This window comes from Poecilia latipinna, unplaced genomic scaffold (assembly GCF_001443285.1).
Source record: "Poecilia latipinna isolate Pla-1442-1.1 unplaced genomic scaffold, P_latipinna-1.0 Scaffold2053, whole genome shotgun sequence".
Lineage (NCBI taxonomy): Eukaryota > Metazoa > Chordata > Actinopteri > Cyprinodontiformes > Poeciliidae > Poecilia > Poecilia latipinna.
The window spans coordinates 72,661-94,671 of NW_015114669.1; the positions used below are offsets into that span (position 1 = coordinate 72,661).

The 22,011-nt window shown below is 36.8% G+C and overlaps 1 protein-coding gene across 1 annotated transcript in view; it reads left to right on the forward strand.

Annotated features, from left to right (window-relative positions):
• LOC106935975 (plasma membrane calcium-transporting ATPase 2-like) overlaps positions 1-22,011 on the forward strand; it is a 40,353-nt gene that overhangs the window by 5,658 nt on the left and 12,684 nt on the right. Inside the window, exons 4-10 of the mRNA XM_015016728.1 lie at positions 572-664; positions 4,272-4,313; positions 8,961-9,125; positions 12,007-12,221; positions 12,665-12,907; positions 20,494-20,735; positions 21,433-21,667. Coding sequence (XP_014872214.1) covers positions 572-664; positions 4,272-4,313; positions 8,961-9,125; positions 12,007-12,221; positions 12,665-12,907; positions 20,494-20,735; positions 21,433-21,667 — 1,235 coding nt within the window. The remainder of the gene's footprint in view (positions 1-571; positions 665-4,271; positions 4,314-8,960; positions 9,126-12,006; positions 12,222-12,664; positions 12,908-20,493; positions 20,736-21,432; positions 21,668-22,011) is intronic.

Below are 22,011 nucleotides of genomic sequence, written 5' to 3' on the forward strand. Positions count from 1 at the left end.
CCTATATGTAGACACACAGTATATATATATAATATATTCCACAACCCAGTGTGATATTTTTTACTTTATATATATATATATATATATATATATATATATATATATATATATATATATATATATATATATATACCTCCTCAGGTATATATATATGTGTATATTAACTGTAAAAGTTAACACTGGTTGATGTAGTAGATAATATTATATATATATATATATATATATATATATATATATATATATAATCTTAGTGGATATAGTTGTCGACATATTTAGATCTCATGCTTCATGTCTGTTTACTGTTGCACTGTTTTATTTACCTAAGAATAATTCCAGTACGAGATCATAGCTGTTGGATAAAAAAGATTAAATAATGCATTTACAAATAAATATGTATGCTTCACACTAATCATTAAGTCTGCATATTATGCTGAATCTCTGTATTCTGCTGTAACCATGTTATTTCTGTTCACTGTCTTGTGTGTGCACATGGTTGGGCGTGTTTGTGGGGGCGTGTGTGTATCTGTGTGTTTTGGTTCATTCACGTTGAAACTTCATTGTTACTGGCTAGACTGCTCCCATCCCCCAAACCACCCCATTGCAACTATAGCCACGGATGGGGCTGCAGGCATTAATGCCCCTGGCACTGCCAGCCTAATTAATGGTAGGTTGACACAATGTCTGATCTCTGACCTCTCTCTGTTGTGACTTTTGACTTGTCCTCTGTCCTCCTTCATTCTCCGACTGCCTCCTATCATGGATGCCTACCTTCTGCTGATTTCTGCCCTTAGTTATTTGGGACCTTTTTGTGTCCATGCTGTCCATGCATGCCTGATTTAGTTGTAGAAATTAGTGTTGTGTTCTTGTTATTGTCCCCGTGTGCCTTCAGTTTCTATGTATGACACTGGTAACAGATTACTCCATCCATCACTATGTATTTTTTACAAGTAATCAAAGCAGTTTAGGCCTTCAATGCTGACAAATTATAATAAGAATGAAATACAAATAAATACATAAATTTAGATATCAGTATGCAAGGCAATAAGCAGTTTCAAAGTTCTTTGGTAGGGTCATCTCATTGTGTTTGGTGAACTTGGAGGTCATGTAGCACTGATCCTCTATTTTCACCTGGATAAGATGCAGGAGCATTATTCTCATTTAGTGTTGATGTTTCTCCTTTCTGGGTTCTTGGAGTGGTTCTACAAGATGTTTATGGTAAAGATGGGAGGGGTGGCCATGTTCTGTCCTGGGATGAAATGCAACATTTTTTTTATTATTATTATTTTCAGCTTTATTGTTACTCTAGGAAGCTGGCTTAATGTGCAACTTTTGACCAAAATGGGTTCGCCATGGTATACTAGCCCTCAGTTCCAGTTGCATTCCCTTATTCGACATTTGCGTTGAAAAACATTGTAAAATAGATGTAGTTAGACCTCTGATTGTCTTCGTATAAAAACATGTAAACATTATAGACTAAAATTAGTTGTCACATCTTTGCATCTTTATTAATTAACCCACAAGTTGGCTGGCTTTTAATTTAACTGTAATTAACTTCCCTTCTGTCGAGTAGACTCCAAAGGCATAATACACTTGTGTCCCCAAACGTAACTTCTGAAATGCCCCCAGTTGTTGTTGCATAACTTCATCATGTGGGAGGCTTTTACTTCAGGCTCTTTTTCTCTCTTTGTTGTGTTCACATCTCCAGTTTGCCTTCCTCTGAATGTGATTTGCATGTGTTTTCTGATCTTTCCTTTGCATGCTGTCTGCTGTTTGTATATGGTGTACTTATGTTTGTGCTGTACATTCCCTCACCGTCTTCAGTGCAATGCTCTTTCTACTGGTTGTCGTAAACATCATGTAATATACACTTTGACTCATATGGTTTATATTGTTTAAAAATATTTATATTAAAACTCAGTTTTTGTTTTGCTATTCCATTTTGCTGCGTTTAATATGCAAGTATGATTCAATAAAATAGAATATCACGCAAAAGAATATTTTAGTAATTCAATTAAAAAAGTGAAACACTTATTCTATAAACCCATAACACACAGAGTAATATCATTTTTGTATTTTGTCTATTAATTTAAATGAATGTGGCTTAGAGATGATTAAACCCCAAAGTTTAGGTTCTTAGCGAATTATAATATTGCATAAAATGGATATTTTATGTAAATGTACTATTATAACCCACCACTTAATCCGGCAGTGATTAATACCATCCAAAATAAGGGAAATACAATGTTAGCTTGTTGCTAAAGAAGATGGATGTAACATAGTCCTGTGCCCAAACATATTATTGGAAAGTTGAGTGGAAGGAAAAAAGTTATACAGACTACAGAAAGAGCCACAACTTTGAGATTATTGTTACATAAAGTGCATTTATGAGAATTTAGGAAAGATTTACAAGGCGTGCACAGCATCTTGAGCTTTTCAAAAGGCACCCATGTAGATGCAGAATGGAAATGTGCTGCAAGTGTTGCATTACTTGAGGTAAGAAACTCCTGAACTAGACACATCAGAAACATTTCATGTAGATTAAGAAAAATGACTGGTCTTTTAATCAAGAGTCCAAAGTTCTCTTGCTGATTTAAGTTTTGGATTTTATTTGGACAATTTCGTTGAAATCTTGAAGCGATTCATTCATCTTGGTCGGCCAGAAAACTAATCTTCCTCTTGAGTTTTGTCAAGAGGAAGATTACCGTCACCAAACCAAATAAAATAGTCCAACAATGTAACTTCAAGTCATGATCATAAAAAAAATACCAGAAATTTGTGATTAGTGTGGTGTGAATCAGAGTATAGTATAAAAATACACAGGTAACTTTTTAAAAACTTTCTGACGTTTAATCAGATTTCTACTTTTACATTAGTTATGATTCCAGAATTATTTTTTATTTGCTGAAAGCCAAAATTAGTTTTTTTTTTTTAATTAACTTTTTTTCAAATTCAGAAATTGACAAGAGTTTTTTCCCTCTAAACAATATGGCAATCCCCAGATGACGCCTCTCTGTATTTGTAAACAAGTCGTAGTTTGTAGTTGCCCTGTTGCTGTGTTCATTTGTGACAATCTGTGATAAAGACACAGATTGTGTTGAAACATTAGTCTCCATGCAGCACAATGAAACTGATAACTGATCAGTGAACTCAAGCCCTTTCTGTTTCATGTAAATTTTATATATTTCAGCCGTAAAGCACATGATTGAGCCACTGTTTGCTGGAAGATGTCTTATGCTTCAAAAGTTAATTCACAGTATTTGAGGAACACCTGTAGACGTATGTGAAGGTGTCATCTCAAACACATAGGCTCATTGTGTGATGTGGTGGAAGAATAAAAACGGAGAGAATTTGCTTAAGAACATGATCCTGACTGCTAAGTACAGTACCTGGCAGCATCATTTGGTGTAGTTGTTTAGAAAAGAGAATTAAATGAAAATATTGGCACATCTCCTCAAGACATCAGCCAAGAAATTAATACTTGGCTGCAAATAGGTCTTCCTAAAGGACAATGACCCAAAACATACATATAAATTGTTAAAAAGAAGGATAAGGATGAAAAGTAGTTGTATTAGAGTTGCATAGAAAGTTAGTGTGAAAAGGTTTATGATTTTTAGAGTGGTTTATAAACATCATTCTGTTACACCGGTTCTAGAGGAATGAGTCAAAATTTCAGCAAACTACTGCAAAAAGCACATGCCCAAAATGTTGAAGCAAAATACTAAGAAAATATATTTAGACATCTGGAAAGAGTAAAAAAAAAATATCATTGGAAAAAGATTTATAAGAAAACTGACAGGACAATTTAATCTGGTGTGATAAGAAAATAATTTGATATGTATTCTTATAGTGCATCTGAATATCTGGTTTTAACGTAATGAGTTTCACTTTTTTATTTGAATTACTGAGATAAAAAATAAATTCAGCAGCATTCTAATGATATTCTAGTATTTTGTTCCCCCCCAAATTAGACAAATTGACCCTTTGAGTAGCCAAAGAAACTTTTGTTCTTAATTCATTTCTAATTTATTGATAGATAATTTATGCTTACTGGATTTTTTTTTTCTTACTGACATACTTCTGAGAGGCTGTAGCAAACTGTTACATAACATAACTTACGTATCACAAGCTTTTTTTATGTGACTGTCACAAAGATGTTATTAAAAGTCATTATCCTGTCTCACTGTTTGTTTCATCTCTGTGGTGACGGTTTGTTGACCTGTCTGTCTTGGTTATTTTTGTTGTTGTTGTTGTCCTGTATGTCTTCATCATAGGTAAAATGCAAGATGGCAATATGGAGAGCAACCAGATTAAAGGTAACTAAATCACATGTTTAACCCTCTCCTTCTTCCTTCTACTTCTTTCCACTCATATGTTGTCCTCGTTTATGGTGTGTGGTGTAAGCCCTGGGTCAAAGCCGGCGGAAATCCCTGCGTTTCAGTCCTTTATTTATTTTCATCCACACTCTTCTCAGAAATAGATTTAGGCAGTTCTAATTCAGTATGTAATCTGAAGACATTGGAGTCTTTCACTGGTTGTGCCCAGTTTTAGACTCTGAGATGAGATCAGAAACATTATTTGACCAAGGTTTATTACCCACAATCACTTTAGGTTACAAAATACCCTTCTTTTAACTCCCTCATTGCCTGTCACTGCTGTGTTGTCTGTGGTCTAATGTTCCCTCGTTCTCATTTTGTTGTCGGCTCATCTTGTTCTTTCTGGTAGGATAGCAGCCTGTCGCCTTGCAATTCTGTGTCAAGTTCACTCAAACTACTCTATTTTACCCTGAAAACATAAAAAAAAATCTTTCACTTCGCATCGATTTTGGAATAAATACTGCTTTAAATGCTTTATATCTGTTTATGTAACATAGTTTGGTTTGGCATTAAAGAAAATTATCCTCCATTTTATTCTTTTTTCTTGTAATGTAAGATGAAATTAGAAATAGGTCAATATTTCCCTGAAAGAGAAAAACTCAATATTTTAAATCCTGCAACCAGATGTACGCACATTGATTTTGGGTTTTTTGTGCAATCCTCTGGATATAGATTTAAAACTAGCTACCTGCACTGTGTAGAAACACATTTCTTTTCACTGTCTGTCTGAATCAGATTAAACCTTTCCTGTTTTAGGTCAACTAGTTTTAGTATTTGCTTCATACCAGAATGAGATTTTTTTTTTTTTTTTTACTTGTTTTTTGCTTCATTGAAAGTTGTTGCCTAAAATTATTATTCCTTTAAACAATTCTGAAGGCCTACATGATAATGTGGTGGCTTTGTAAGGTTCTTTTGTAGAAGCACACTTGTGCATGTACTGTAATTTTCGGACTATATGCTGCACTATTTCACACACTTTGAACACTGCAATGCGGTGAAAATACATCTTTTTACCTAGTAGTTTTGAAAGGCTGGACTTCTGCATGATGAAGAGGACAGTATAAGCTCAAGAGCAAAAGTGACATTGAGAGCGACAGTGAAAGAATCTGAAAAAGTGTGTGTGAACCCAGATTTACGCTACTTGCCGCGCCACTTTGCTGCAACCCATAGAAGTGCTCAGAGAAGCGTGTGTAGGAAATGCAAGATAAGTCAGCTTTAGTGGTTTTAGTGTCCAGGAAGAAAATTAAGATTACGATCAAATAGTTTTATAATCAGCTATTTTGTGTTGCAGGTACTGTTTGGAAATAAATAAATAAAATTACACTACATATAACAATAAAAACATTTTTATGTAGATAACTGGGGTTTATAAACAAGTGTGACCTACAGGAGTTTGATTTATGTATTTATTTTTCTTCTTTTAAAGTTAATTTGTGCAGCTCATTTTCGGGTGCGCTCAATAGTCCGGAAATTATGGTATAAAGCAGCGTTTCAAATGCACCGCTTCCTTGTGTGGCATCATGGAAAAGTAATAATAAATCAGTCTGGTTTATAATTGGGTGAAATGTCCATGAAGGTATGTCATCTGTTTAAAAAAGGTATTGAACCACTTACAGGTTTAGGCAATCTCTCATTTGCTTAATCAAAGTTAGATAAAGAGAATTATGTATGCAGAAAAATAAAATGCACAACCACTGACTGAGGCAAATGTGCCACATTAAATTTGTGTTTTTATGACCATCAATGCATGCCTCATTGTGGTAGAAGAATTAATCTGTGATGATTCTTGGTAATAGAGTGCATTAACGGAGAAGGAGAGGATGTGTGTGTCAGAGGGAAACGGAGATGAAAAGAGGGTAACGGCAGAAGTCTGTTACTTCGTCTCCACCTTCTTTTACTATCAGAGCAATATTTTTTTTATCATTCATAATTTCTTTTTCACAGAGTACCTCATCCTTGCCACACCATTAAATATTTTATATGGCTTAAGGTTGACAGAAAATCAATTGCTTTTTAGCTGACAGCAGAGGTGATATATTGTGCTTGTAATGCACAGTCATATACAGTAATTTAGAATAGCAGTTCTATTTTAAGATGTTAAGATGAGGCCCGTTTGTACCATTTTGAAAATAACTTTTAAACAGGTAGGAGACATATGTTTCACTATTTTAAAAATAGTTGATTTTTTTTTTTTTTGGTCTGATGTAATATCCCAATTTTAAATGTAATGTTTTTTTATTACCTGTAAGTGGAAAATCATCAAAGCTAACTAATAAATGCTTTTAAACATCCATCTGTGTGTAGTTAATCTATATAAGGTGATAAAGCTCCTAAAGTAAATTCAGGATTATTCGAATTTGTTGAATGGGTCTGTACATGTATCATCATGTGTTTCAGAATATGGTGTTTGATACCATGATGGTCTGGACATTTTTTATTTTTTTATTTTTTTTATGGCTATTGGTTTCCAGCATATTCCCTTTTTTTTAAAAGCTTCAATTTATTAAAGCAGGTGATGATATTCCTATAATGACGTTATACAATTTGAAAAGAGAATCTTCTAAACATCTCTACCAATAAATGCCATTCTGCAAATAGGTCAGTGATGATGTTGCTGTGGAAAATGATTTAATTTCTGTAGATGTAATGACCTGATTTGTAAGAGCCATTGTCACATTCAGACATGTGTGTCTCGTGGTCAAAGATCTAAGGCAAAGACATAATTTTTGTATTATTTATATTGAATATTGTCTCAATATAGTGTGAATATTGAATTATATATATATATATATATATATATATATATATATATATATATATATATATATATATATATATATATATATATATACAAAGAGCAGTATGTACAGCCTTTTTGATAGAAAAAGTTTTAAAAAAGGGCAGTTTGTCATAGTATAATATGCTTACATCGGGAAAGCTGACTACTGTGGCTGCAAAGTATTCACTGTTTTCATCAGAAAGACAGCCTGGGGAGACAAAACTGTCTCCTTGGTTGCTTGGTTCTCTGTGGCACTGACCTGAAGGTAAAAGTTAAAATAGTTTGTGCCTGAGACATGTGGGGTCTGCAGAGCTGTCAGCTGCCCTTTTCCTGACCTGTGCATGTCCTGGATGGAGGACAGGTCAGTCCTGATGGTCCTCTCTGCAGACATAATTGTTGTTTGCAGTCTGGACTTTCCTGTTCTGTGGATGAGACAAACCAAACGATGATGACTGTGCACAGGACAGACTGAATATTGGCAGTGTAGAAGATGACCAAGTGAATTTTGTCAAGCTACAATAATGTATCGGTGTCGTATACATGTGATTGATCAACACAAGGAAGTGCACTTGTTCTTTGAAGGTCTCAGAGGTTTGTTCGAAAATGTTAGTGAACAAACGGCATTACAAACACCAAGGAATGTGTGGAGAAGTTTAAAGCCTGTTAAAGGTTATGGAAATCCAAAGCTTTGAACATCTCACAGATCATTTAGTCAATCATCTAAAAACGGAAAATAGAAGACAGCTGCAAACCTAATAAGTTATTGCTATCCAACTAAACAGACATCCTGGGCAAGGATGGCATTAATTAAAGAAGCAGCCAAGAGCCCCGTGGAGAAGCTGTAAAGTTCCACATCTCAGGTAGAAGAAGCTCTTGACAGAATAACAGCCATCAACTACAACAATCTGCCCTGAAGAAAGTGGCAAGAAGAAAGCATGTTTGCTGGATGCCACAAGTCAGCAAAGAGATGGAAGAAGGTGCTAAACTACTTGAAAACTCCTGTTCATATTCATTGGCATTTTCCATTCAGTTTGAGCTCGAACTAGTCTGCAAAGAAGAAAAGGCAATAAAATGTAGCTATTGCACAGCTAGCTGAGTTGGAATTGCACCGAAATGGAGATGTAAATATTATAAACTCGTTGTTGTTGAATTCAATTGAGAGGTTTATTTGTAATGTTGAAAACCATGTTTAAGTATTTTTCCACTTCTCAGTTGTGTACTATGTTATGTTGGCCCTTTTGCATAAATGAGACGGACCACTAAAAGACCCCGAAGTGTGTGGGGGTAATGTTAGAAAATCTGATAAAGTCCTGAGGGCTTGAGTAGTTTTAGTAGCAATCAAAAAAGACAAAAATAATGACTTGCAGAAATGTACATGGCAAGAAGAAAACATAAATAAATACAAGTTCTGTTACAATTAAAACCATGACCATATTTGATTTTTTTTTTCTTTTTTTTTTTCTTTCTGAGTGTATTCCTGTTATTTTTTGGGTTAAATGGCATTTCTGTGTAAAACACATCTTTCTGTGCATATTATTAATTACGTGAAATATGTTCTTTTAAATGATCCTCCTTCACTATTTAACAAGCCTCTAGATGCTGTGTGGATTTCACACTCCTGTCTTGGACTCTTCTATTCTTTGATGGTTTGAATTACAATTTCCATGTCGGTACTGACTGTTCCAGAGAAAGTATCGCACTTAAGTGTAAATCCTTCTAATCGTGTCATTTTTCTTCATTCAGTCACTAACAATGGATTTCTTTCTTTTTTTTTTTTCCTTTTTTTTTTTTTCTTACGCTGTTTACAGTGAAGAAGCCGGATGGAGCAGCTGCCATGGAAATGCAACCTCTGAAGAGTGCTGAAGGCGGGGAGGCCGACGAGAAGGAGCGGAAAAAGGTGTCGGCTCCAAAGAAAGAGAAGTCTGTGCTCCAGGGGAAGCTGACCAAACTAGCTGTCCAGATCGGCAAAGCAGGTACAGCAAATTGCACCCAGACATATCCATCAGTCATTCAGGCAGAAAATCAGTAACAACAAGGTGCAGAACCATCATCCTGTCTGTCAAGCAAATATGTTGTACAAAATGGGGGTAGTTTGCAGTTGCTTGAAGGAATTAAGGCTTTGCAGAAGAAGACTAAAGTGTCTACATTATTGAACTCTGAAAGCCTGTTTGTTACTTTTTTGAGAGAGCTGGACTTGAGGGTCTTGATTTTTAACAGTGACTGTGACTGGTTTAGGTCCGATATTCATTTATTCTCATCTGTTGTTTTTTTATTTTGTGTAATTTGAGCAGTGATGTGGAGATGTTGATGCCAAGTAAAAGTTTACAACTGCGAGTATTCCTAATGTTTCTGACTTGGTGTGGGGATGTCTTTGAAGCAGCAATGCGGTGGGATTATAGCTGAACAATGTCCCAAAAAAATGTCATGATTTATTTAATTTTTTTAGAGAGTTCCTTAAAGTAGGGCTTGCTTTTAGAATATCTGGTGATATTAGTGTTTGCCTGACTGATAGAATGGGGACATGGTGTCAGCACATTGAAATACCATGAATGGATTAGCATAAAAATTATGCTTTTGCCTCATACAGGGTTTCTACTGAATATCTGGACATAACAGCCTTACCTCACCACTTTGAAGATATTTTAACCTTTTGTTTTTTGACCGGAAAGGAACATAAAACAAACTAAAAAACTTCAGAATACTGCAAAGATTTATGTAAAGACCGACAAGGAGCGATACGTCCTCATATGCTGTTGTCTGGGCACATGAGGACGTATGGGCCACAAAGCCAGTGAGGCTGAGCTGACTGAGCAGCCGATTAAGCACCTGCCTCCTGATGATTGGTCTTCTGCCATTTACTGTAATTTCTCCTGTCATGTGAGAGGAGATGAGCACTTTGTTGATATTTAACTGAAAAATACTTTTTGTTCTTTGGTATCTTTATATTTAGAGACTTTATAATAAGTTTAGTCCACTGTATTATTGTCACATGTTAAAGTAAATAAACAGCATAGTTCAGTCACCTGGGTCAATGATGTATTTAGAGCAGGATCTTAAACTGTTTTCTTTGTGAATACAAATACAGGAGTAGACTGAGAATGATTATTGTCCGTCAGCGTTTCTTTGGACTGAATGAAGCGATTGTAAAGAATTCACTCATATACATGGCTGCTAGCCAGCCAGTTAAAAGCACAGCACTGCTTTTCTTCCGGCTCTGTGTCAATTTGCCCCTTTGTCTCCTTTTGCCTAATGTTCATTTGGAGGACAACATAGTGGGCTATTTACATCTGCTGTGTGCTCACAGCTCATTTACAGCTTACCTTGCATAAGTGGGGCATCGCCAGACTAAAACCACGATTGTCACAGGAAGTGGAGGGATGTGTCAACATTGGGACTTGACATAATTGATAGAAGCATGAATGTCCAGCCATCAGGTCATGACTTTCAGTTCAATCGCAGCTGGTTACACAGCAGGTAATGATGAAAAAACACCTGCAAGTCCACTTCTAAATGGCTACCAAATGAAGGTTCTGGAGTGGCCTAGTCGAAGTTCAGACTTCACTAGAAATAAGATGATGTGGTCTGATCTTAAACTGGCTGTTCATGTTTGAAAACCTTCCACTATTGCTCAAATAAAACACTTGTGCAAAGAATTGGATAAAATTCCTAAGCAGTGATGTGAAAGACTGATTGTCAATTCGTGCAAAACATCTTAAGGTGGTTGTTGCCACCAAATGTTGCACAACTCAGTTTTTATTCTTAGATGGCAATTACTTTTTCCACATGGGTTCAGTCTTGTTTAGATATCTTTTTCCCTCTCATTTTGTTTTTCCTAGAGTCATATTTTTCTGGTATTGAAATTGTTTACAATGGTTTTAAGTGCTGAAACAAAACAAAGCATAAGGAAATCGATAATGGGACAAATACTTTGAATACTTTGTTAATACAGTTACCACACACCAACAATGGGACACATTGTTGTGGCTTGAGCTGCAGAATTATATAAGTCCACTGTTGATTATGTTCTTATCAAAACAGGCTGCAGGGATCTCTTATATTTAAACCAGTGAGAATATCTAGATTTCCTGGAATCACCAAAGTTCTCCTCATTAATTGGTCAATGTAACAAAAGGATGTAAAAATCTGATGGTACCCAGATGGAATTGGACACCTTCTGGTTGTAATTTGGTGCATGTCCAGACTAGCAATAAGAAAATAATTCCTTTTTTAAATAGTTTACCATAAATCAGTTTACCATAAATCAGGGGGCCGGACCAAATGTGGAGGCGGGCCGGATTCGGCCTGCGGGCCGTAGTTTGGGGACCCCTGCCATAAATGATTGGCGCAAATGAGAGTTACTGTCCTGCAGCTTTTAAGTTCATCCCTGTTCAAACACGAAAGAATGGATGGCTTAATATCAGGCCTCTTTGACAATTGATGACATTGTGAGGAAGTAATTTAGGTGTTTTATTAGGTGCACTGAAAAACAGTATTATCTCAGCAGAGCTGAGCATCTAGATCTAACATTCAACTAAAATCATTGAAGGTTACCAGACACAAAGGATTTATCTACTAGACCTCATTCTAATGCTCCACAGAAGTTGATAGAGACCTAATATGGATTTCTTATGATGCAATGTGGTAAAATGTGTACATATCTTACAATGACCCAATGTTTCAACCAGTGCAAACACAAAGGCATCAACTTCCATAATTATAAAGAGTTTGCCTTACAATTAATTGCACAGAACAAACAACCAGCCTTATCACCTGGATTATTAGTCAAGGGGCTTTACAATCTTCTATGTTTTTATTATGCCTTTTCTCACTGGACTCCTTCTTCATGTCTTCCAGGTTTGCTCATGTCAGCCATTACTGTAATCATCTTGGTCCTGTATTTTGCCATCAACAACTTTGTGTTGGAGAAGCGTCCTTGGATGACAGAGTGCACTCCAATCTACATCCAGTACTTTGTGAAGTTTTTCATCATCGGTGTGACTGTGTTGGTGGTGGCTGTGCCAGAGGGTCTCCCACTGGCTGTGACCATATCCTTGGCATACTCAGTCAAGGTAAGGAAAAACTAGCACCGAGTACGGCATGCAATTAGTCGGTAGTCCTGCTCTTGACTGTAAAAATAATTTGCAGTTCAGACAGTTTGAATTTTTGTTTTTGGTTATACAAATTTTAATTATCTTGTTAAAAAATTGTATACATGTCCCATAATTATTTCTATGTGTGGAAATTTCAGCATGTTAATTTTTGCGTTCTGATACCGAAACACCAATTCACAGCATCCAAAACACTTTAAATATTGTGCTGATTTTTTTTTTTTCATTCTTTTTTTCTACTGTCCAATTACGTGTCTGAATATACATTGAAATGCAGACGTGATCATCTTACAACTGTCACCAATGAATATCAAGTGGTGCATGTGCCAGATGGGTTATTTTAAGGAACAATTTGGTTTGTGTTTTCAACTGTTTTGAGATGCGTCTGTTTATCCTGCCAACAGAAAATGATGAAAGACAACAACCTTGTGCGTCACCTGGATGCTTGTGAAACAATGGGCAATGCAACCGCCATCTGCTCCGACAAGACAGGCACGCTAACCACCAACCGCATGACAGCCGTGCAGTGTTATGTAGGAGATGTGCACTACAAAGAAATTCCAGACCCTGGTGTAATCCCACCCAAATCCCTGGATTTACTGATCAATGCCATTTCTATCAACAGCGCCTACACCACAAAGATACTGGTAAGCTCTTATATTGATGGTTTCTGCTACCCAGTTATCAGGTTGGCCCATAATTTAAATATTTGTTACAAACACAGGTAATTGATATTCTGCCGTTCTGATGTGTAAGAATTGAATGTCCTGGGAAAAGTGCTTCAGTCTCAGCTCTGAGGCCTTATAATGAGACCAGGTCTGCAGTGTTCTCATCTTGGAAAAGTATGCAGTCATTGTCCTTGGCTGCTGCTTTAGATTCACCAGGCATTCACTCAACTTGTCACCTTGAGAACAGTTGTGTAATTTTGTCTTATCTGATATTCAGAGCGTAGCAGACTGTAATTGAATCCAATCTGTCTAAGTGCTGGAGATGGTCTCTTGTTTACAGTGAGAGCAGTAGGCAGAGATTTTTGTTTAAGCTCACTGGACCTGCATGTAAGAAGAAACAGACTCTGAAGAATGACTCTAAATAATCACAACAACGTTAAACAATTAAGGCAATGATTAAAAGTCTTATGTGGTTCAGTGTCTACCAAGTACTCAAAACAAAGACTTGGTGCGCAAAGATTTATCAGACAGACAGCTGAAGGAAAGACTGTTTTTGCTTTAAGGGGTTTGTTCTGTTCAGAATCTGAAATATCTTGACTGTCAAAGCTGAAATAAAATAGCATAAAAAGAATAGAATAGAAATATCCTGTAGTGTCCCACAGTGAGGGAATTCAGGTGTAGCAGCAGCAAAGTTACAGGGCATCGAAGCACATAGACTCACACCAAGTACATAAGTTTTAAAAAAAAAATCAGTTGAATTGTTCTGTGACCTTATTCTATAATCTTTGTATTATGTTTCACATTTAAAATAACAGATTGACAGATCACGGATTGTTTGAGCGCAGAATCATTGAATGGAAAATATTGTCTGTAGTTTGGTAAACAACAGTTTGTAGTGAGTCATTTGTGATGAGAAGCTGTCAACAGATATTCTTTAAATAAGAAAATGAGAGTCAAATGAAATACTTTGTGTACAGAGTGGTTGAAAAATACTGAATAATTGTATGATTGTGGTTCCCTTAGACTCATATATGATTCTTTGAGAAGCCTTTTCAGCATTACATCAGACCTTTGTAGCTAGATTGCAGCACTGCACATTTAGATACTGAAAAGAGTCTTATTTTAATCTCTTCATTCTTGAAAAAGCTTACCTTTAACAAAGTAAAGGACGACCTTAGGGTAACCTTAAAACCCATGGAGTTAGCAATGCCCACCTATAGGAAGAGTCTTTGTTTCAAACATTATTAATCCAACTTAAACCATAAGCAGTCGAGCCTAGCTTTTATGCGAGTCTGATTTTAGCATTAGTGCCCAGAAGCTGATCAATTAGCTGTTTGTCTGTGAGAGTTAGTGGAATCAACTTGCAAGGCCGTATAATAAATTGCCTGCATATGCAGCTTCTTTAGCTAGCTTCCTTGCCCTCGCCCTCCAGTTCGATCCCTAAACTTTGTCAGGCCTTATCAATTTCATGTCTATCATAGAAGTAGCTCTGATCTGTACACTAAGAGGCCTTTGCTGCCGTCTACCCTGCCTTAGGCATTACACAGCTATGCATGGAAGTGTGGAGAGGTCCCAGAGCAGAGCGATGCCGTGAAGCAGGAATTACCCAAAACTTCTCTTATATGAAACATTGAGTTATATTAAACTACCAGGAATGCTATTGCTATTTTCTTACCTGTATTTCATTATTATTATTATAATCAAAGTGGACAACCTGTTAAGTTTTGCTTCTTTGCTGCTTCGCATTTAGTGGGGGGGTTTTAAGGGTTTTTCCTGCCCTCTACAGAATTACAAAAGTAACAAATATAAATGATTTGTGAGTTAAATTTGAGTCTGACAACTATTTTAAGTCAGTGGTATTGGATCCCAAAACTGCCTTTATTTCTGCAATCCTATCACAGCAATGTCTGCTAAATTGTCTTTGACGTTGAGGGAGATAATTTTGTACCAATAATAATTTCATAAAATACTGCCTTTATTCTTTGTATTTTATTAGTTTTACATTTGCAAGGTGACTGGACAAAGCAACATAAAAATACAAAAATGGCCTGCATAATTATTTCCAGGAGTATGCTACATCTGTTTGTTTTTGAAGGAATTTCTGCCAGGAATTGACAGTAATAGGCAACTATCACTTTGTCCTTTAGGATCCATCATATTACTTTACTTAAAGTATAGAGAAGCACATGGAACAAAAGAAAAGTATGATGGGAAATGACAGATTAATTAGGGGGCAAACAGACAAACAGTAAGATTCAGAAGAGAGATTTCTGAGTAATATGCCGGTTGTTCCTCTTTCCCTCCCTCAGCCGCCTCCACTCCCTCAGTGCCACTCCAGCTCTGCAGTATGCTTGCTGGTGTGTTCTTATATAAGAGGCCAGTCCTGTGGGATGCAAGAATGGCTATGGGAGCCTTTGATGGCCACCACATAAAGGCACAAAGGCAAAAGAGGCAGGCTTTGATACCATATCAATGCCTCTAGTGCTCTATGGCATCATAATACAGCTCCTCCTATATCACCGTCTCTTCAATCAGCACATGCATGGTGCAATAATAACTGGAGAAGGCCTTGTTGTCTGAGGAAAAATTTACACATAAAAAAGCTTCACAACCACAAAATACTATAGTCACGTTAACATTTTGTAACGGATATTGTTTATTTTGAAGTTTACCCTTATCTATGCAATCTGAATAGGAGATCACACTCCACAGTCTGTAGGAACGCACATTTCCCCACAGTATTTCATTCATTCACGGTACACAAAGATGAACAGCTTTCAGTGGAATCAGTTAATTTCACATAGCTGCACATCTCACATCCAGTGGTTCGGAACCATTTTATTGACATTAAAATAGTTTGTGGAAAACAGAGTGTATTTTGCAGCGATATGGACCTATCACTCATACACACATCTGTCATATCTCTGCTGTAAGCACTCAGACCACAGGTGTGTGTTCCTGCAGCACAGTGGTATGTTTAGCACGGCTGTGTGAATGTCCTCCGAGCTCAGTTTCACGTAGATTTAACCACCTGCTCGGGTCATTTTTTTGGTCACTGAAGAGAGAGGTGGAAATGCTCCCTATTCATTCCCATTGTGTTGTTTTTAAGCTTAGTGTTTTGTAAAAAAAAAAAAATAATAATAATAATAATAATAAAACATTGTGCCATGTAGATAGAAGTAGAACTATTATAAAATAATTGATATGGTCTTTCTTCAAACAGCAATTTAAAGTTTGTAATTAAAATAGGCTCCAGCTTCTTGTTTGGCTATTAGTACTATAGCATATGTCATTAAAACAAATGTTAAAAGCCCATAAAAAAAAAAAGTAAATAGTACACATTGATATAAAAGATTCAATACTCTCAGTCCTTTTCATATTGGGTTGCAGCCTGGTCAGAGTTTTGGTACAAGCACTGCAAAAGCTTGATCACTTCTATAATTCATCTCAGATCTTGGAGCAGTTAAGAGAAACTGGTTGATTGACTGTAGTGTAACTTCTAAGTAAGCCACATTAATATGAGGATGCAAGGCCATGTAAAACTTTAAAGATCAATAATAAAAGCCTAAATTTGACTATAAAATGGAGTGGGAGCCACAGGAGCCACATGAGTGAAGGACCTTTCACCCGATAAGGGTGAAAGGTGGGGACAGATTGCCAGGGAGTCATAAGGCAACATAGGGAGTCACGGGACAAAGAAAACAAAACACAACAAACAGGCAAGAATACCATAAATACCTAAGGACAATTTAGAGATTAATTATCCTAACTTTGATGTTTCTGACTGTCAGAGGAACCTGGAGAACCCAGAGAGAACATGCGCACTGAAAACAGGCAGAAAGACGGCAGGTCGGGATTCAAACGCATGACTTTCCTGCAACAATTCTACCATCTGCACCACCGTGAAGGTCCAGTTTCAATAGCAGCACAACTTTAATGGACTTTCTCTCTCTGTTTCTACATCTTAATTTTCTTGCTACAATTGATCCACATTCATTGACCTTGGTAACTATCACCAATTAGTCATCACAGAGCAGTTTAAGTATGCAGTGTTAGACTTTGCAATATGATAGCAAAAATGTATCCAATTTCAGCATGAAGGCTGCTAGGTGATTTAGTTAAACGTCTGCAGAATTTCTATTTTGTGGAGTCGTAATGTCATCAAACATAGGATGTTCAGACAGACTGCACCACAGCATGAATATCTTCTTTAGTAACTTTAATTGTGTTATTAGTGATAGAGTACAGACTCAGAAATTTGGAAATACTAATGTACTGAGTTCAATGTGTTTTTTTTTTTTTTTCTTCTTGCCAGAGATTGATTTTAATAAAAATGTATCTGAAGTTTTGTATTTTAGTTGTAGAGTGAGTAATGTTAAGACACATAAAATAAATTGTAATAAATGGGTATGGAAAAGCCTTGAAAAAGACCGTAACGTGATGATGCATTGGGAAGCACAGTGAGATTTAGATAAAGAAAAACAGTAGAAAAGAGAGAAACTGCAGTCGCATGACAAACATTCTTATAATAGACTGTTAGGCTTTATTTGTGCTCCCAGCACACCCAAGGCTTTAGCCTGGTTGGCTGGTCTAACTGTATGGAAAGCTACAGTGTATTCTGGTCCTTCATGCAATACGCAACTAAGACAGAAGTGGAGGCTAACGGGTCGGGGGGCCTTGTAAGACAGGGGAAATTGATAAGGTTGAGGGAAAAGTCAGCAAGAGAAGAGGAATGAGATGTGAAAAAATGAGAACGAGGAGGAAAATGTACGTTGAGGCACAAGGAAGGCAGTAAATCGCCGGGTGGTGTGTCAAGAAAATGGCAAGAGAGAAGGAAGGAACATGAAGTATGGATTAAGGAGAGCCCTGGGTGGAATAGGAAGTAAAGTTGCCAGCTCTCCCTCTGGCATATGTCCTTGCCTGCAGGATCACCCAAGGACCAGGGAGAGGGCAGCTGGTCCTAAGCCACATCCAGGCCAGGACATGCCAGCAGTAGCTCTGTCATGCCAACGCTTGGCGTTTCCTGCCAGCTACTATCCTCGTGCGTAAAACTAGCATAAAGAAAAAAAATCTTGACGAGGTCTTTGGAAACCTAAAGCAGTGTTTGTTTGTGTCCTGTATTTATTATCGCTATTTCAATATGTTTCTCTTTCCTCAGTCGTCATGTGGCAATGTCTATATCCTCTGTATCTGTATCAACTATATTTCTGTAGCTTGTTCAAAGCTTCAATATAGACTATGTGGCTATTTGTGGCTTAGTTGTTTAACTGGATGTTTCAGCAGAGAGCTGATTCCTCGAAACCCCACCAGACAATGCTGATGAGGCCATTTATTCCATCCTGTCATTATCCAATGACAGGCAGTCCCTTCCTGATGTAATCACTGGTCATTAGGAAGAGGCATTAATTCAGTTATTTAACGCAAACTCAGTATAAAATATTTATTTTCTTGTCTGTGTTTATGACACGCAGCTAAAGAAATAACCAGATACATTAAATGAGTTGACGTGTTTGGTGTTTAGGTTTTAATGATTAATGTGATTTTAGAGGACTTTGCAACTCCTCGGTTGTACATGCAGGTTCTCAGCTGAAGAAATGGAAAAACTGCGGCTGCCTCACTGATGTATAACTTACTGTGTTTTCAACGAGGTCTTGCTAAAGTATTCCTACATCTTAAAGAAACTGAGCGTATTGTTGTTGTTTTTTCATAGTTTTACTTAGTGACATAAGCTGAAGGTGATTTGAAATGTTCACTAAATGTGCCACCTACGATTTTAACTAGTAAAAATAGAAAGATAAATGAAACTGAAAAGAAAATTACTTTTTTTTTTGCAGTGAAATAAATTAAAATAGAAACCTCACAGTGCAGACTGCGTTGATAATATAAATAAAAACCATTTAAAATATAAATTCCGTCTAAACTTGCCTACTTATTTGTGTTGACAAGGAACAGTAAGGCTGTGATTTAAATCAGCTTCAGAATGTGTGATTGTGTGTAGAAGTGTTATGAAAAGCGACAGAGTGAATTGCATTCTCATCAGTGTGTCTTGTGAGGCCAGACGTGTGAGCGTCAGTGTCACTAAAGCTCAAGTTTGTCTGAAATATTGATAATGCGTTTAGTTTTCTGTCACAGCAGCAGATATTTGGACCCAGACAGCTTCCAAATAGAGTAAGGCTCAGGAAATACTAATAAAGGAATGCTGGGGGGAAAAAAAACAACCATAAAGAGCAAAGCAGAAAAGATTTGAGGACATGTGTGAAGTGAAATGAGAGAGAATGTTTTAAGAGAATCGGAGCCAGCGAGTAAAAAGAATCCCCAAGTGGTGGAAATCTCAGTCGCTCTATTCTCAAGTCTCAACTGCCAAGTGTTCTTTGCCCAGCGTTACCATGGGAACGCTGAGCCTCACACAAGCTGACCACACTCACTCGCTTTGCACATACAGTGAGCACACAGCAGTCCGCCATGTACTGTAGAACCTCACAGGCCACATGCACACATGATTTGAACTGGTCAGTGAAACGTCATGCGTCTTTTACTGTAAGACTGTGGAGAAAGTCCCCTTCCAGCTTTAGAGCTGAAAAAAAAGAGCACTACATCATAACAATTTCTTCATATATATATATATAACAAAAATTATCATTTTTATGTTAGACATCCTAATATAAGACAATTTAACTATCATAACATGGAAAATAAACCATATTAAATAAATGTATTGACAAAAAAAAACAATGTAAGTTGTTCTACTTGTACTGAAAACCAATTATGAGGTGATTATTAACTGCTTACCTTCGACTCCTTCTGCTGCAATAACTTTATTTGCTATGTTTCTTCCAAGCAGTTATTGATTTGTGTTTCTTTATTGCAATTACAGTCATTTAAAAATGCATATTACATTGTTGTCCCATAGGCTTGTGACGTTTACAGCTGATGATGTCTCAACATGTCAGAAAAGACTCTTTTTTTTTTCTGTGCAAACACACTTACATTGTTACTTTACGCTTTTGATCTCACTTTTATTTCTGTTTGGCTCCATTTAAACTATCTACTCTGCTGGTGCTCTACAAGGCAGTGGCTTTCTTTATTTGTCAAGCAAGTGACCGACTAACAACGTAAATAAGAAATAGATATGAGAGAAGTACTTGAGTGAATAAGTAATTGAAGAAATAATGTTTTTACCTTGTTTTGTTTATGAAAGCGAATGGTGTTGAATCTAGGATGTAGTACAGCGATAAGCAGAAAAAGCAAAGGAAGAAGAAGATGGCTAAGATGCTGCTTTATTTTGTTGGTTATACATTTGAATGTTTACTGAGCCATATACAGTAATTGTATGTTTCTAAACATGTAATTACATGAAGGGTTGAGCTGCTCGCCTGAAATAAGAACGTCCAAATTTGATTCTGTCTGTCTCATCTCTTGCTCTCCCATACGTCAACCCCGTCACCTGCTTGCTGGTCAGTTATCACTGAATGAAATTGAACAAAGTGGTTCTTATGCCTTGTCTGGGGTTTTGATTTAGTTCACTTAAAGAGAGTTGCACGTGTTCTACTTGTGTTTTTCTTCAGCCCCCAGATAAGGAAGGTGGTCTGCCCAAGCAAGTTGGAAACAAGACTGAGTGCGGACTCTTGGGATTGGTCCTGGACCTGAAACGGGACTACCAGCCAATCAGAAACCAGATCCCAGAGGAGAAGCTTTATAAAGTCTACACCTTCAACTCTGTCAGAAAATCGATGAGCACTGTAATCAAACTTCCTGAAGGGAGCTTCCGAATGTACAGCAAGGGAGCCTCTGAAATTGTTCTCAAGAAGTGAGTCCAGTATTCTGGGTACTTGGCGCAAAAATTAAGCCTGTTGAAAAGGCCTGTTTGTTTCTCTTTAAACAAGGAGCATTGTTACAACAAATAAATTGTTAATTTATTGGATACAGTAAGGTAACGCTGATATTTTAGTGATGGTGTAGTTGTTCGGTACTGTTTATTTAGACTAACTGAGTTTAAAGAAGACATGCTGTTAAAACTTTAGGTAAAGTTTTGTGACTTTTGACAGTTTTTTGCTGAGCTTTCAGTGGAATTTCAAAATTGTGTTTTTACTGTATACTACATGAGATTACATGATGGGAAGGGAGGATGTTTGTTCCCTTTAGTATCTCATTTACACTTAATATTAATCAAAAATAATAGCGATATGATGTGTGACAATATGTAACCCATACAAGGTTTAACCCTGGTACTTTCTTGGGTTGTTTTTACTCTTTATGTTTATACTTTATTGGTTACCTTTCTTCGTTACACTGCATCTGTCCACATTTTGGATTGCTTTGTTGGTTAATTTTGGGTATTTTTCTTGTAGCTTTTCACTGAATCAAAATACTTTTTATATGGATGCATGTTTGGATGGATGGTTTGTTTATTGAGGTTTAGTGAAGATCTTTACTCTACAGTGCTATCATTTTACAAATTAAAGACACTTTTCAGGTTTTTAACAGGCTTCACTGTTTTGTTTCAGATGCAGTCACATTCTGAATGAAGTTGGTGAGCCCAGAGTTTTCCGGCCTAGAGACAAGGATGAGATGGTGAAGAAGGTGATTGAGCCCATGGCCTGTAACGGCCTGAGGACCATCTGTGTGGCGTACCGTGACTTTGCCAGTGATCCTGAGCCCAAATGGGATGATGAGAACAACATCCTCACTGACCTTACAGCCATCTGCGTTGTGGGAATCGAGGATCCTGTCAGACCAGAGGTAGGAAAAATGTGTCTATGCAATCAGAAATTAGCAGGTTTATCCCAGATGTCCCACCTTTTTATGAGGGTTTAAATTGTTGATGAGAAACAATGGTTAAAGGTAAGGTGTTAGGTGCACATTGTACTTTTTGATACTTTCTCTAAGCCAGGACTACTTTATTTAAGCACTCTAAAAACAGAGCAATTCACCGAAGGACTTAATAGATATTGTAGAAAAGCATTAAACATAAACACAATAATATAAATTATGTCATAGAACTACTCAAACAAATAAATTTACTTCTTTCATGCTGGTTCAAAAGCCATTGATAAAGACTTGAAGCATTCAGACAGCAAGGTGTA